Source organism: Adiantum capillus-veneris, chromosome 14 (assembly GCF_014529385.1).
Source record: "Adiantum capillus-veneris isolate H3 chromosome 14, ASM1452938v2, whole genome shotgun sequence".
Classification (NCBI taxonomy): domain Eukaryota; kingdom Viridiplantae; phylum Streptophyta; class Polypodiopsida; order Polypodiales; family Pteridaceae; genus Adiantum; species Adiantum capillus-veneris.
Genome location: NC_140944.1, coordinates 151,295,947 through 151,308,615, shown reverse-complemented (window position 1 = coordinate 151,308,615; position 12,669 = coordinate 151,295,947). Strand labels below are relative to the sequence as shown.

The window sequence follows — 12,669 nt, the reverse complement described above, 5'->3', positions numbered from 1 at the left end:
TACACAATCAATGCATAGAAAAGATTTATGTTGTGCAAGATGTGGGTATAAGCAATTTGCTTATTGGCATTTGTTGACGAGGCTTTCTATTCTAAGCAATGTAATGGTCTTTGAAGCTCCTGTATCGTTGCTTGATTGAAGCGACTTGCTCTCTTCTAATTGTACTGTAATCGTAGGAAGAATTGTAAGAATTCAAGCGGCGATGCACTGACATCAGTTTTGTTGTTCTTCTTTGGGACCCATTTCTTTGCGATTATTGACTGATTTGTTGCTGACGCTCGTTTGGGAACCCATACTTGCCCGTGCTTCGTTTGTGTTTGAAGAGACTTCTTTGGGATTCACCTTTTTGTTGTGTGAGTCAACAGTGGTCTTTGCTTCAGCCCTTGTACGCTTGGTTGGGGACGGGATTCAGGCTTTGAAAGTTGATACTGTGGTTGTTTTGGAATCCAAATGAATTCCTGACTTTTTGTGCTTGATTCAACTTCTTTGGAGCCCAAACCTAAGTTGTAAAAGCTTGCGACTTTGTGATATTCTTACCCGTTCGTGCACGCTTTCCTTGTTTTTGTTTTGGTGTTGGATCTTGTGATTTGTCATTAGAGATCTTTGTCTTCTTGATCCATATCTGTTTTTGGCCGATCTGGCTTTTTGGTATCCAAATTTGTCGAGCTTTTTGGCTTTGACTTGTTGTCCTATTCTTTTGACCTGTCGTGGTTGTTGCTGAAGGGGTTGGTGATAGTGATGGCCTGAGTTGATGATAGGGGATGTCGTAAGATTCATCACTATCGTTACTATCCTCAGCAAGGTTGACTTCTTGTACTTTCCCTTGATTTTTTGACTGGTAGTGGAAAATTATTGTCTGTTTGCTCGTGGGTGGTAGTTTCTTGGAGGACTTTTCTAGCCCATTGATTAGAGCATTGTTAGCTCGTTGCTCTGGTCGTATTCCTTCTAGCTGAGTCTTTGCATCCTTATTAGGAGCCATGTATGAGGATGCTTGTGGTGGCTGTGTCTTCACCGAGGACTTTGGAATCCACTTTTGATGCACGTTATTCGTGTAGCGATGACATTGATTCCCGGGTCGTTGATCTTCTTGAAGCTCGAAGTGTTCTACAGAGTCATAGAACTCGTCGTCTTCTTCATCTTTTGATTCTCCACATTTCTTTGTTTGCTCCTTATATCGAGAGCTTGTTGATGTCTCGTTCTCTTCGTTTTCCTGGATTACACTCGCTGCAAAATAAGGAACGACATCATAGCCAATTTCATCACAAAACTTTGTTGTGGGAGCATCCTCCACGGTGCACACGTCCAGAGTAGCCAAGATGTGTTCCCATCCAAAAGGCTCTAACTCTTCTACAGGAAATGGTTCTGGGATATAGTCCATATCCTCTATAACCCGCTCTAGGATACATTCCTCACGTTTCAAGCTACCACATTGTGAAGCTCCGCACATCCACAGTTCTTTAGGCTTACCTAACCAAGCTGGCTACTGTGGCGGAATCAAACTCCTCAACCGGTGTTCTCGTCACATCCTTATAGCTATGGTCCCTCAAGTTTATCTTTGTTATGGTTTCCATATGTCTCGGGTATATGTGGTCATAACCCCAATCTTGGACCATTTTCAATTGTCGCATGAATGGTCTTCCCAGAATGATGTCATAGTTGTTCTTCTTGCCAAAGTCAACAACAGCAAAAGTGTATTCATATTCAATGCCACAAGAAGTAACAAGTACTTTTTCTAGCAGTCCTAGGGGCTTTTCCTTGTGTCCGTCTGCAAGCTACAGGGTCATTCATGTGGATATCAAGGTAGGTTTTCCCCATTTTTTCCAAACCTCTTTGGTTGCAATGGCCACACCAGCTCCACTGTCAGGGGTTGCCATGGTTTTAACACCATTGAATTCCACAGGAAGGGTGGTGTTTCCATCTTCTCCCTCGTAATACTCGCCTACCTTGTTTAATGGCACTAGCCTAGTATTTAGTTGAGGCATTTCAAGCTCTTTGATGCCTTCCTCGATTTGAGTCATTGGGGTTTTTACACCAAATTTCTCTAGACATTTACCCACATTAGCCCACATGTTTGGTCTTATTCTGAACAACTCGGCTAACATTATTATACAGGTGACTGGGGTAGATAGAATATCTACTAGCCCCTTTGAATCGATGGCCTTGTTGGGAGACAGTCTCTGTGATGGGACTGCAACCATATCTGACTTGGTCCCGTACTCTCCCATGTAGGACGATAGTGTTCTTAGCGAATGGGGTTGACTATCCATAGATTGTACAGATCCTTTGTCGCCCCAATACGATCGCACGTCTAGATTCATTTGAGATCCAGTCTCAAATTCCTCTATTGGTGGTAGAAACACTCCTCGTTCTTCACTAGTCTTGTCTACTAATCTTCTTAGGTCATCGGCTTCATTGGCCTCTCTGACTTGTTTCCACAATTCGTCAAGACCATCTATCTCTTTACAATCCTCAGGTATTGAAACCGGCCTATTCAATCCAAAAAGGGCGGTAGACTTTACTTCAAACCTTGATTTAGCTTTCACCCATTATTAGTCGTCTATTTTACCTGTACTTTCAAGACACAACAAAGGGGAGAGGGATACAGGCTGCAAGATTGCACCTGTATGAGTAGACCGACACCAGATTGGCCCCTAACTTAGGCGCCCCTTTCGGTATTTCTTTATTGTTCAAAAGAGGGAATAAACGCTGTGGTTCCCTACAAGCTGCCCCGCACAAACTCGACTGAATTTCCACTGTTCCAGCCCGATTTCGGCAACATAACTGTACTAGAACCCTTCACAGTCAGTATTCCCACCCATTGGCCGACTTTCCCGACGCATACGGGCACTTTGCAAAACCTGGCGAGAATCTGCAGCACGCTGAATTCTCTGTTTTCAGCCCTGAAAATGCGCCCGATCATCTGTACAGCGGTCCCCTTGCGTCCCCGAACCTCCTGGGGGTATTAGGGTCCGTTTAGGGCCAAAACCCTAAACCTGCAAAAATACACAGCAGGCTGTAATTCACTGTTTCGGGCTCCGTTTCGCGTGCCGGTCGCATCCGTAGCAAGTCCTCGAGCTCCCGCACCTGTAGGGCTACTTGCCCTTTGAATCGGACGAGATTTCTGGCGTGAAACCTCTCCGAATTCACTTGTATCTGCGGGGAGATTAGCCGCTAGCTAATCCAGTACCTGTGCAAGAGGCTCTTGCCTCGACAATCGCGCATGAACCCACACAACTGTACATTGGTCAAATGAAGAGCCCACTAGTGGGGCATAACATACTGCCAAAGGGGAGAGAGAGGGCAGTGCGTAGCGTGCAGGGCATCACTCCTGGCACCGCACTGTGCATAAGAGGGAAAGCAAGCACTCCATAGCTCTTAACCTGTGACAGAAACTTGCAAAATGAGCCTCCCAGCTATAAATCACGTTTTTGCCTTCTCTATAAATAGTAAACTGGCCTCATAGTGCCAAGTGTCACTCATTTGTGCATTTTCCCGCTTTAGACCCTCGGGTCTAAAAATATCTCACCTGCAGCCTCTGTTGACTTGGCCACAGAGTAACAAAATGATCCCCATGTCAAACTGCACGTAATGACGCGAAGACATTTTCAGGTCCCAAAATAGCAGTTCCCTATATTTTAGGAGATGCTGCCATTGTATCTTTCTAGGTCATCCGACCCTCTTTGTACACTGTGGCCACACCCAGAATTGAAATGTAGCCTCTGTAGCAAAGGATTCCACTTTGGCTAGTCAATGACCCCACTTGGCTAACCATAGTCCTTGTCCAACCTTAGTGCTCTCTTGCCCTCAGGCCTGGACTCCCTCTGGACAGTTCCACACTAGCTATGCAATGCAGGGCAGTTAGATTTCCCGAGGGGTGTTTCCAAAAAGTGAAAGTAAATAGATAATAAGAAAGAAATCAACAAAAAGGATAGATAGTAGTCACACGTTGGTGACAGGTATAGCTTGGTGAAATCCCTCGGAAGAGTTATCCGTGGTATTCAGTACTATCCTTGGTTCTAATGCTGGGTCTTTGAGGTTTGGTCTGTGCTCTTGACTAGGATCTGGCTCTTTTAGTTCCTGGTTTGGTGGGATTACTTGTGTAGGCAGGACACGGATCACATCCTCAGGTTTTGCAACTGGTGGTTCTAGTAAAGCTTGGGCTGTTTGAATCATTTTCTGACACATTTCAAACCTTTGCTTTTCTAGTTCTGCATAGGGATATGTCGTCCACCTGTGTTCTTGGGTTTGGTTGTTTTTGAGTCTCACATCATAGGCTTTCAAGAGGGCATCTAATGTCTCGTTAACCTTCTCTGCCAACACAGATCCTCTTGAACTAGCACTTCTCGGTTTCTCATCCGTGGATGGTTCTTCTAGAAGTTTAACCATCTGTGTAAGAGAAGGTGCCTCCTTTTCCTCATGTTGTTTTATCTTCTCCTCAGCTTCGGTAAGCTTCTCAGCTAGGGATTTTTGCTCTCGTTCCCTGCGTGCTTTCATCCTAGTCTTTCTAGCTTTCCAACTATTTCATTTGCTCTTGGTTTCTGACTAGGTGCGTCTGTCTTTGGTCCATCATCTTTCTTTGGACTCGTGTCACTTTCCGTGTTCTTTGTCTCTGGATTCTCATCAGCTTTCTTTTGAGCTTGTGCTCTCGTAACTACATGAACTGGTACAACATTTTCATTTTCTGAGCTACTAGGGAGCTGAACAATCCCTAATACATTTGTCGTGATTTTCCTGATTTGGTTTGGGTTTTTTGGGCAATCGGGGATCAAGTGAGTGATGCCACACTCAAGACAATAGGCATTTACTTCAATGATCTCCGTATGAGGACATTGTTTGACCAAGTGGTTGTCACGACTTTTGTGACAATCTGTCTCTGGTTGAGGAGATTCTTTTAGCATTTCCTCTTGGCTATAAGCAAGCTTTGACCTAGATAAGCCGCTATTTGCAATGAATCGCAATGTCCTTTCGTCCATTTCATACCTTCTTTCTTTCGACCGAAACCCAGGAGGTGGAGGTTATACCGGTCTCACCACTCCATGTGTTTCTCTCACATTTTGTTGCTCCGAAGGATAGTACTCACTTTGGTTTCTATACCACATTGTAGTTGGTACTGGCGTTGGTTTATTTGATGCTTCCATCATTGGCATGTATCTCATGTCTACCTGCATTCTAGCACCTGGCAGCGGAGGTTGTTGTCCTAAGACAAGCTGTGGCCTTAAAACTCCTACTGGTCCTGGCGCATTCCCCATAATGTATCTAGGTGGAGTAGGTGCTTCTGGAACAGGTTGTACATACCTCTCCCTAGCATTTTCCATGCTATAATAGCACTCTTCCCCCGTATGGTTCGTCCATTTTCTCTCAATTTCACACCACTTCGGCTCTCCCGAATCAGACCTTACAAGAGGAATCAACCTCTTGACCAAGTCGTCGATAAGCTTTTCTTAATCAATAGGTGCCATTAGCTTGGCAATGGACTCACTTATCTGTGAAACACTGTGTTGAGAGGATGTGTCATCTCCTTGACTCTTTAAGTGCTTTTCTTTGTATGCCTCACAGTTATCCACTAGATAAAGAGCTTCTTTGATCAACTCGTTTAGTGTCATCCTCCTTATCATATGCAGATCCTTCTGAAGGCCCACATGTCTCATTCCCTGGATAAAGATCAGCATTAGTCGTGCTTGCGTAGGTAATTCCGCTCTTGGACAGAGCTTAACATATCTCTTGAGCCGTAATGATGCTTTGCGTACTGATTCATTCTCTTTCTGTTTGAATCTATGGATTTGCAAGACCGTATTGTGAGCAATGCCTTTTGGCGAGAATTCTTCAATAAACTCCTCAAACAGCTCATCTAGGGTCTCAAAATCCCATTTTTCCACCGAGTCAAACCATATAGCTGCATCATCTTCTAGAGTCAATCCAAATCCCGCAAACTGTGTCGCAAAATCTGAAACTTCCTCTGCTCTAATCACTCTTCTAAGAGCCGTTACGTGATCTCTCGGATCTTTATCTCCGGAGTATTTTCTGTTTACCCATTTCTGGACTTGGGATGGTCTAACTCGTCGATTGTCTACAAGTCTAACCAGAGACTCTCCCAATCCTTCTCTCGTTATCGCTCTTGAAGGGAATCATGGTGGCTCTCTTCTTGGAATTCCTATAGGAATTCTCGTGTTTGGTGGAGGTATTTGTGGTCCTTCATTGACCAAATATCCACCTCTTTCTAGTACAGTCTGTGGATTTGTGCTTTCTACAACTCTGTATTCTCGTCCATACTTGTCGACAACTATAGATCTCCATTGACAGTCGACTCCATATGTGTAGACATATAAGAGCTTGTAATATGTTATCTCTTCTAGGTATGGATCTGAGCACCTATAAAGATTGACCTCATTGTCATCAATGTATCTATACAGTCCTTCACTCTCATGACCAATCATCCAAACTCTCTCAACAAGATGGATCTTTATCAATTGCAAGTTTGGAAGATCCATTGTGGGAGGATATTCCTCTTATCGTCGGGATCTCCAAGCTTGTGTAAGCTGCGTTTGACTTTAGGGTAGACATGATTTCTGGGCTTAAGAGCTTTTGCTTGGTTCAAGTAGACTTAGTCCACTGTGTTCAAGTTCTTTGGTTAAGGAAAAGTCGAAACTATGTCCAAAACCGCAACCGTTTCACATCGATCAGCTTAGGACCCCATAGTATATATCTTTGTTTTGTACTGTTGTTAGGTTATTTTGTTACTCTGACTTTGTATCAGATCCACCACTTTGTAACTTTCGGGTCTCATAGGTCATTATGGCCTTTTGAAGACGTTAATATAACATTTCATTTCATTTCACTCTCTCTCTCTCTCTCTCTCTCTCTCTCTCTCTCTCTCTCATCTGGGGGATTATGGCTTTGTACAGATCAGTGATGGGACATGTACGCACTCCGGAAGGGGTATCTGATTTAGTTCACTCTACTATTGGGGTGAAACAGGGCTGCCCATTATCTCCTATTTTTGACATTTTTCACTTATTTATTGACTTTTGTTGGGAACTAGGTAGGGCAATTTTGCTAAGATAATATATAAGCAAACCAAAGCTAGCACTTTCTGGCAAATGAGGCAACAAGAGCATTGCTCAGCAGGCCGACTCTCAGCAAGAACAAGAACCAGCAACCTGTCATTTTTCCCAAAGGACTCCAGCGTTTTGTTGATCCAATAGCCTCAGCGTTTTCAGCCACCTTGCATAGACGATTCTCCACTAGCAGTCAGCCCTGCAGATAGCGATTTCAGCAAGCAAACAGGCAGCCTATCCAGTGTTTGAAAGCACCAGAAGGCAGCGTTTTCTGCAGCATTACCTCAGCCATAGACAGCGTTTTTCTTGGCGATTTGCAGCAACCTGTTCAGCGTGTTGAAAGCAGCAGAATTCAGCCATGAACATGCGTTTTAGACAATCATTTCAGCCTTGCTTCATAGCGTTTTAACTAATCAGCCTGGTGCCTTGGGCGATTTCAGCAGGTAAATCAGCCAGCAGACTAGCGTTTTGGAACCAGAGCAAGGCAGCGTTTTTGCTCAGGCTATCCAGCATTTCAAGCCATACGAAACAGCGGTTTCAGCCATAGAAATTCAGCAAGCAGTTGCAGATTCAAAGCACTCAGTTTTCAGCCTTAGCATTGTCCTCGTCGTCCACTCCGACGGCATCGACATAGTCCCATTAGACTTGCATCAGCATCATTGTATCAGATTGTGCAATCAATAGTAGACCACTCTCGCCATCGAGAGTGGGGCCTTGGAGGAGGGTTTTACAACGTCCCTGGTGTCGTATTCTCTGTTGCAGAAACGTTTCCTACTTGGAAACGTCACTAGAAAGAAACCTGAGGAAACGGCAACACCAAACCCAAGGAAACGTCGGGGGTAGAATGAGTCTCTACTATCAAAAAATGTAAATTTCTCGATGAAATGTAAATTATTGAGACTTACTGAATATGACAAATTTTACACTTTGAAGACCAGCATGGCTGAGTCTTTGAACAAATAGAAAGCAACAACTTACAACACCCAAACTTTAGAGGCTATTAGGACAAAGTGGACACTAGTGATTAATCAATTAACTGATGACATAACAGTTACAATGGGAACATATCATCATCCTCAAAAGAACAATCCAATGAATCCCCATCCAATACATCCCATGCCTTGCTTGGACCTGAAGAATAAGAAGGTTGTTTGCGTGAAATGAACCTTAGATTGCTGTGTACATAGACCAAATCATCTGCCTTGCTGTGCCTTAGGCGGTTACGCTTCAAAGAATGTATGAAGCCATAAGTGGACCAATTCCTTTCGCATGCTGAAGCGCTTGAAACTTGAGACAAGACACGAATTGCAAGCCTTTGCAAATTTAGAGCTCCTGTGCCATAGTTCTCCCACCATGCAATAGGAGAAAGCTTTTGCATGTCACCAAAAGCTGAGGTGTCTTCAAATTCTCCTTGAAGCCCGATGTAGTCTGACAACTGTGCTTTTAACATTGTCTTCTCTACCTCATTCCTGCCCACCCTATCCAATGTCTTTCTCCACCCTTTCATGACCTCCTTATCTTTGTATGGCTTCTTTGAAAATAATAATGGGTTCAGAAGAAAGGCTGTGGCATGAAGAGGAGAATGAAGCATGTCCCAGCGCTCTTGTGCAAGCTCGCGAATCTCCTCATACATGGTGGCCCCATCTGTGTCTTCTTTCAAAATCTCCTTGATTTGCTCTAGCATCTGACAATGGCCTCATACACCGCACCCATGATGGGTTCATCCCTGTCAACCACACGAAGCATTGCCATGACCGGCCACAAAACCTTGACATTTTTCTCTACATTAACCCAAAAGTCACCTGATAGCACCCGTTTATCAATGGTATCAACTTGCTCATTTTGTTTCTCCACTAATCCCACTCCTCACTAGTGACTAGCTGCTTCAAGGGGCTCTTTACCCTCACCAACCGATGCAACATCATGAAGTTTGAAGCGAATCGAGTGTCAGCAGGCCTTACAAGCTTCAACAAACTTACTAAACATTGCCCTGGTTGCATCGTGGTTGGAGATGAATTGCTGGACCTCCTTCCCTTCATTGATAGCTTTGTCCATCCACCCTATAAGAGCCAAGTCCTTCAGCAAAAGATTCAAGCAGTGAGTGGCACATGGCATCCAACATATGTGTGGAAACACTTCCTCCACTAGGTGCCCAGCAAGCTTGCAATTGGCAGCACTGTCGGTAATGGCCTGCACAACATTTTGCTCACCCACCTCTCTAATTATGGCCAGAAGTGCAGCAGCTATAAAGTCTCCTGTCTTCGAGCTGCCTGAAGTATCAATAGACCTCTTGAAGAACACACCTCCTGCACTCGAGACCATAAAGTTTATCAAGGGCCTCTTTGCTGTGTCTGTCCACCCATCTGAGACTATGGAGCATCCAAAATGTTCCCAGCTGGACTCTATACCTGACAGTTGATGACAGATTCTCGCCTTTTCCTTGTCTAGGAGCGTTGTGCGAATCTTTTCATAGTTAGGAGCCTTGTATCCCTTACCAAATGAAGCAATTGCACTCACCATGTTTTGAAAGTAAGGAGATCTTGCAAGAACAAATGGCAAACCACATTTATAAAAGCATCGACCAATTGCCTCATCTACTTCCTCTCGAGATGCATTCTTGAACATACCTTCCACAGAAGGTTGTGTAGCCCATTTCTTGTTGAATGAGTCGTTGGTCATCTTTTGCTTCAAGGCGGCCTATCATGGTCTTCTTTAGTCAAGCTTGCTCGCTCTTCGGCTGAGATCTTACAACACAATTGGATCCCCTGGTTTCTGATGCCAAGAAGATGAGCCTGTACACGTGGATAAGAGCCAGCAAAATGTAGCTTGCAAAAGGAGCATGACCATTTCTTGCTGCCTCCCTTCACAAATGATGCATTCGCAGCCACATACTTCCACAACGGTTCAGGAGGTTGAGATGACTTAGGCTTGAATGGCGTGAAGAGGGGGACTGCTGATGAAGAAGGTGAGGAAAACATGGCTGCACTTGTGTCAAGAAGGGAGAGGATATCTACGAATAGCTGGTTTGTAGGCTTTCTCCAATGCGAGTTGCTCGATGCAAAGCCAAGGGGGGGTACGAGTCAGTTTAGCACATCGACAGTGTGCAACTCTATGACATATTGCATCTCCAAGCGAGAGGAAATATTTGGGTTTCAGAGGGCACTTGCAGGGCTCAAAAATAACACTTCTAGGCACACAATTTAAACAGAAGCAAACAGGTTGGGGTGCACAATTGGAGCAAGGGCATGATGTGTCCTCCTTTGTGGGCATGAGAAGAGGCACATATCTCTTTCTCTCTGGGCAGGTGATTTATACATCTCTCTCTCTCTCTCTCTCTCTCTCTCTCTCTCTCTCATAGGCCGATTTGTCTCATAGGCCGATTTCGGCCTGACATAGACGTTAAAAATCTTTCTTTCTTTCTTTGATTTGTCTCATAGGCCGATTTCGGCCTGACATAGACGTTAAAAATCTTTCTTTCTTTCTCTCTCTCTCTCTCTCTCTCTCTCTCTCTCTCTCTCTCTCTCTCTCATTCGACCACTACTGGCACTCTCATCGACCGAGCATTGGAGCTACAGAGATACAGACGACCGCGACTGAGGAGAGGAGCTACACAGCATCGACGGAGACTACAACAGAAAGATTCGAGCCATACTCTCTCGACATCCAGAGTGCAGATGAGGATGGATCCTCACCATTTCTTCCATCTTTGTTTCACACACTGTTACATCCAGTTTACCGGGTACCTATTGTATCAGCTGCTACACCCACGTAGTTTTAGATTGTAGTAGTAGTAGTAGTATTTTGTTTCACTTCTAGTTCTTTTCTAGTTCTTTTGTACCCAGACATGGTATTAGATTCACTATTTTGTAACTGATTGGTCTCATAGGTCATTTTGGCCTTTTGAAGACGTTAATATAACATTTCATTTCATTTCATTTCTCTCTCTCTCTCTCTCTCTCTCTCTCTCTCTCTCTCTCTCTCTCTCTCTCTCTCTCTCTCTCTCTCTCTCTCTCTCTCTCTCTCTCTTGGAAAAATCAGAGCTATATATTACTGAGTACAATATGATCCCCAACGGATGCCAAAATAGCATGTCACGTGGGGTATACAAGCTGAATGTAAGGGTGAGAGCCACTATAGTGACAACTCGGCTAGTACAATCTCATGGTGGTCTGTGTGATGAGTGGAGTAGAAACCACTGAGGGGGGGGGCATAATGCCATATAATCTGACCACCTGTAAGTGTGAAAAAGAGTGGAGCTCGGGCCCAACGCCGAAGAGAGACAAATCGTCGAGCCTCGGCTGCTCTAGATGTACCTGAGGAAGAATCCCACTGCCAAATCAGGGTGTGAATGATGTCCAGCCAAATGGCAGTAAGGATATCCTGAAGGAGCTGTGGAGCCGCACTGAGAATGTGAAGACAACGAGCTCTCCAAATATTCCATAGTGTAATGCTAGTGATGACTGAAAAAACTTCATCGCGTGTCTGAGGATCCCCCTGCCATGCGATCTGTGGTAACATAGCCAAAGTTCCTCGCCGATAACCAGTCGAGGTAAGCATAAGAGATGGATCTGTGTCTGAGCCCTCATAGAAAAGATGCGGTCCGGGCATCGGCATCAACCATGAGACAGAGCCCCAAGTGAGAAATCCATCCTGAACACCTGCTCTGCTAAGTAAAAAGCAGACCGGTAGCCACACTGTATAAGAAGAGGAGCATGACCAAAGACAGTGGGCCGGTGACTCATGTAGTCGCGAAGGACATCGAGTGCATAACGGATCATGACCCAGAGTAGCTAGCCAAGTCCCAACTGGAAGTCCTGCATGTGCAATCATCCACATGAAAAAAGAAATACGACGAGCCGCATGTAAATCCCAGATGGCTGACCAAAACTATTGTAGATAGGCATGGGAGAGACCTGAATGTAACCAGAAACGCATACGAGTGGGCTGCTCTGGGTGCTCTCTCATCAATGCTAATCTTCCAATTCTGACAGTGTACTCAAAAAATGATACATGTGCACTGGTGGAGTTAGAGTGAGGCCAATGCCACTCTCCTGGGTCCCAATAAAGCTGAGATAAGGCACGACCCTCCCACACCCAAAGCCTCCAAAGGGCAGCATCAGCGGATGCGAAACGGGGGTCAACACAATGACGCTTTCCGCGAGAGCCAACTACTCGTATGGCCTCCCATCGAGCGCCGGTGTAGACAAGGTGCGGAGAGGTGGGAGCATGAATCCCCTGAGAGGAGTCTGAATCAACTGTGAACAGCATGGCGTCTAAACGAACTAATAACAGAGTGCTCTGAGCAAAGAGACCTTCCCAGCCACTATGTGGAGGCATCTGAACCGTGCCTCGCATGACTGCGTCACACTGTGAAGGAATGGGGGAGTCAATCTCAAGAAGTCTGTCTGTCACCCTGCGACCAATGTCATAATGTTCTGCTACAAAATCTGCATCCAGCATACGCGTCTCATGAAACAACCGCATAGAGGCAGCAGGCCAGTGTCCTAAGCAACCCAATCAATGTGAGTCCTCTCTCCAAGCTGACGGGGAGGGTTAACCGAAGAATCAAGAACTGCATCATTCCAAATGAGAGGCTAGCGCTCAATCTCCTCAC

The 12,669-nt window shown here is 45.0% G+C and overlaps 2 protein-coding genes across 5 annotated transcripts in view; both read right to left on the bottom strand.

Annotated features, from left to right (window-relative positions):
* FANCM (DEAD/DEAH box RNA helicase family protein) overlaps window positions 1-12,669 on the bottom strand; it is a 207,891-nt gene that overhangs the window by 149,985 nt on the left and 45,237 nt on the right. The window lies entirely within an intron of this gene.
* On the bottom strand, window positions 8,530-10,998 carry LOC147443366 (uncharacterized). The gene is made up of 4 exons (XM_086529251.1): window positions 9,683-10,998; window positions 9,035-9,594; window positions 8,858-8,908; window positions 8,530-8,781 (listed from the first exon to the last, which is right to left on the bottom strand). Exons 1-4 carry the CDS (start codon window positions 9,757-9,759, stop codon window positions 8,681-8,683), a joined length of 789 nt encoding a protein of 262 aa, XP_086385377.1. The 5' UTR covers window positions 9,760-10,998; the 3' UTR covers window positions 8,530-8,680.

Bases quoted from the DNA above. Each gene is read 5' to 3' on its own strand.
- LOC147443366 (XM_086529251.1), bottom strand. From the start codon at position 9,759: ATGATAGGCCGCCTTGAAGCAAAAGATGACCAACGACTCATTCAACAA. The intron at 9,595-9,682 runs GTATGTTCAAGA...TGTTCTTGCAAG, and splicing joins TACACAACCTTCTGTGGAAG to ATCTCCTTACTTTCAAAACA. The intron at 8,909-9,034 runs GTAAGTTTGTTG...GAGTGGGATTAG, and splicing joins TGCAACCAGGGCAATGTTTA to TGGAGAAACAAAATGAGCAA.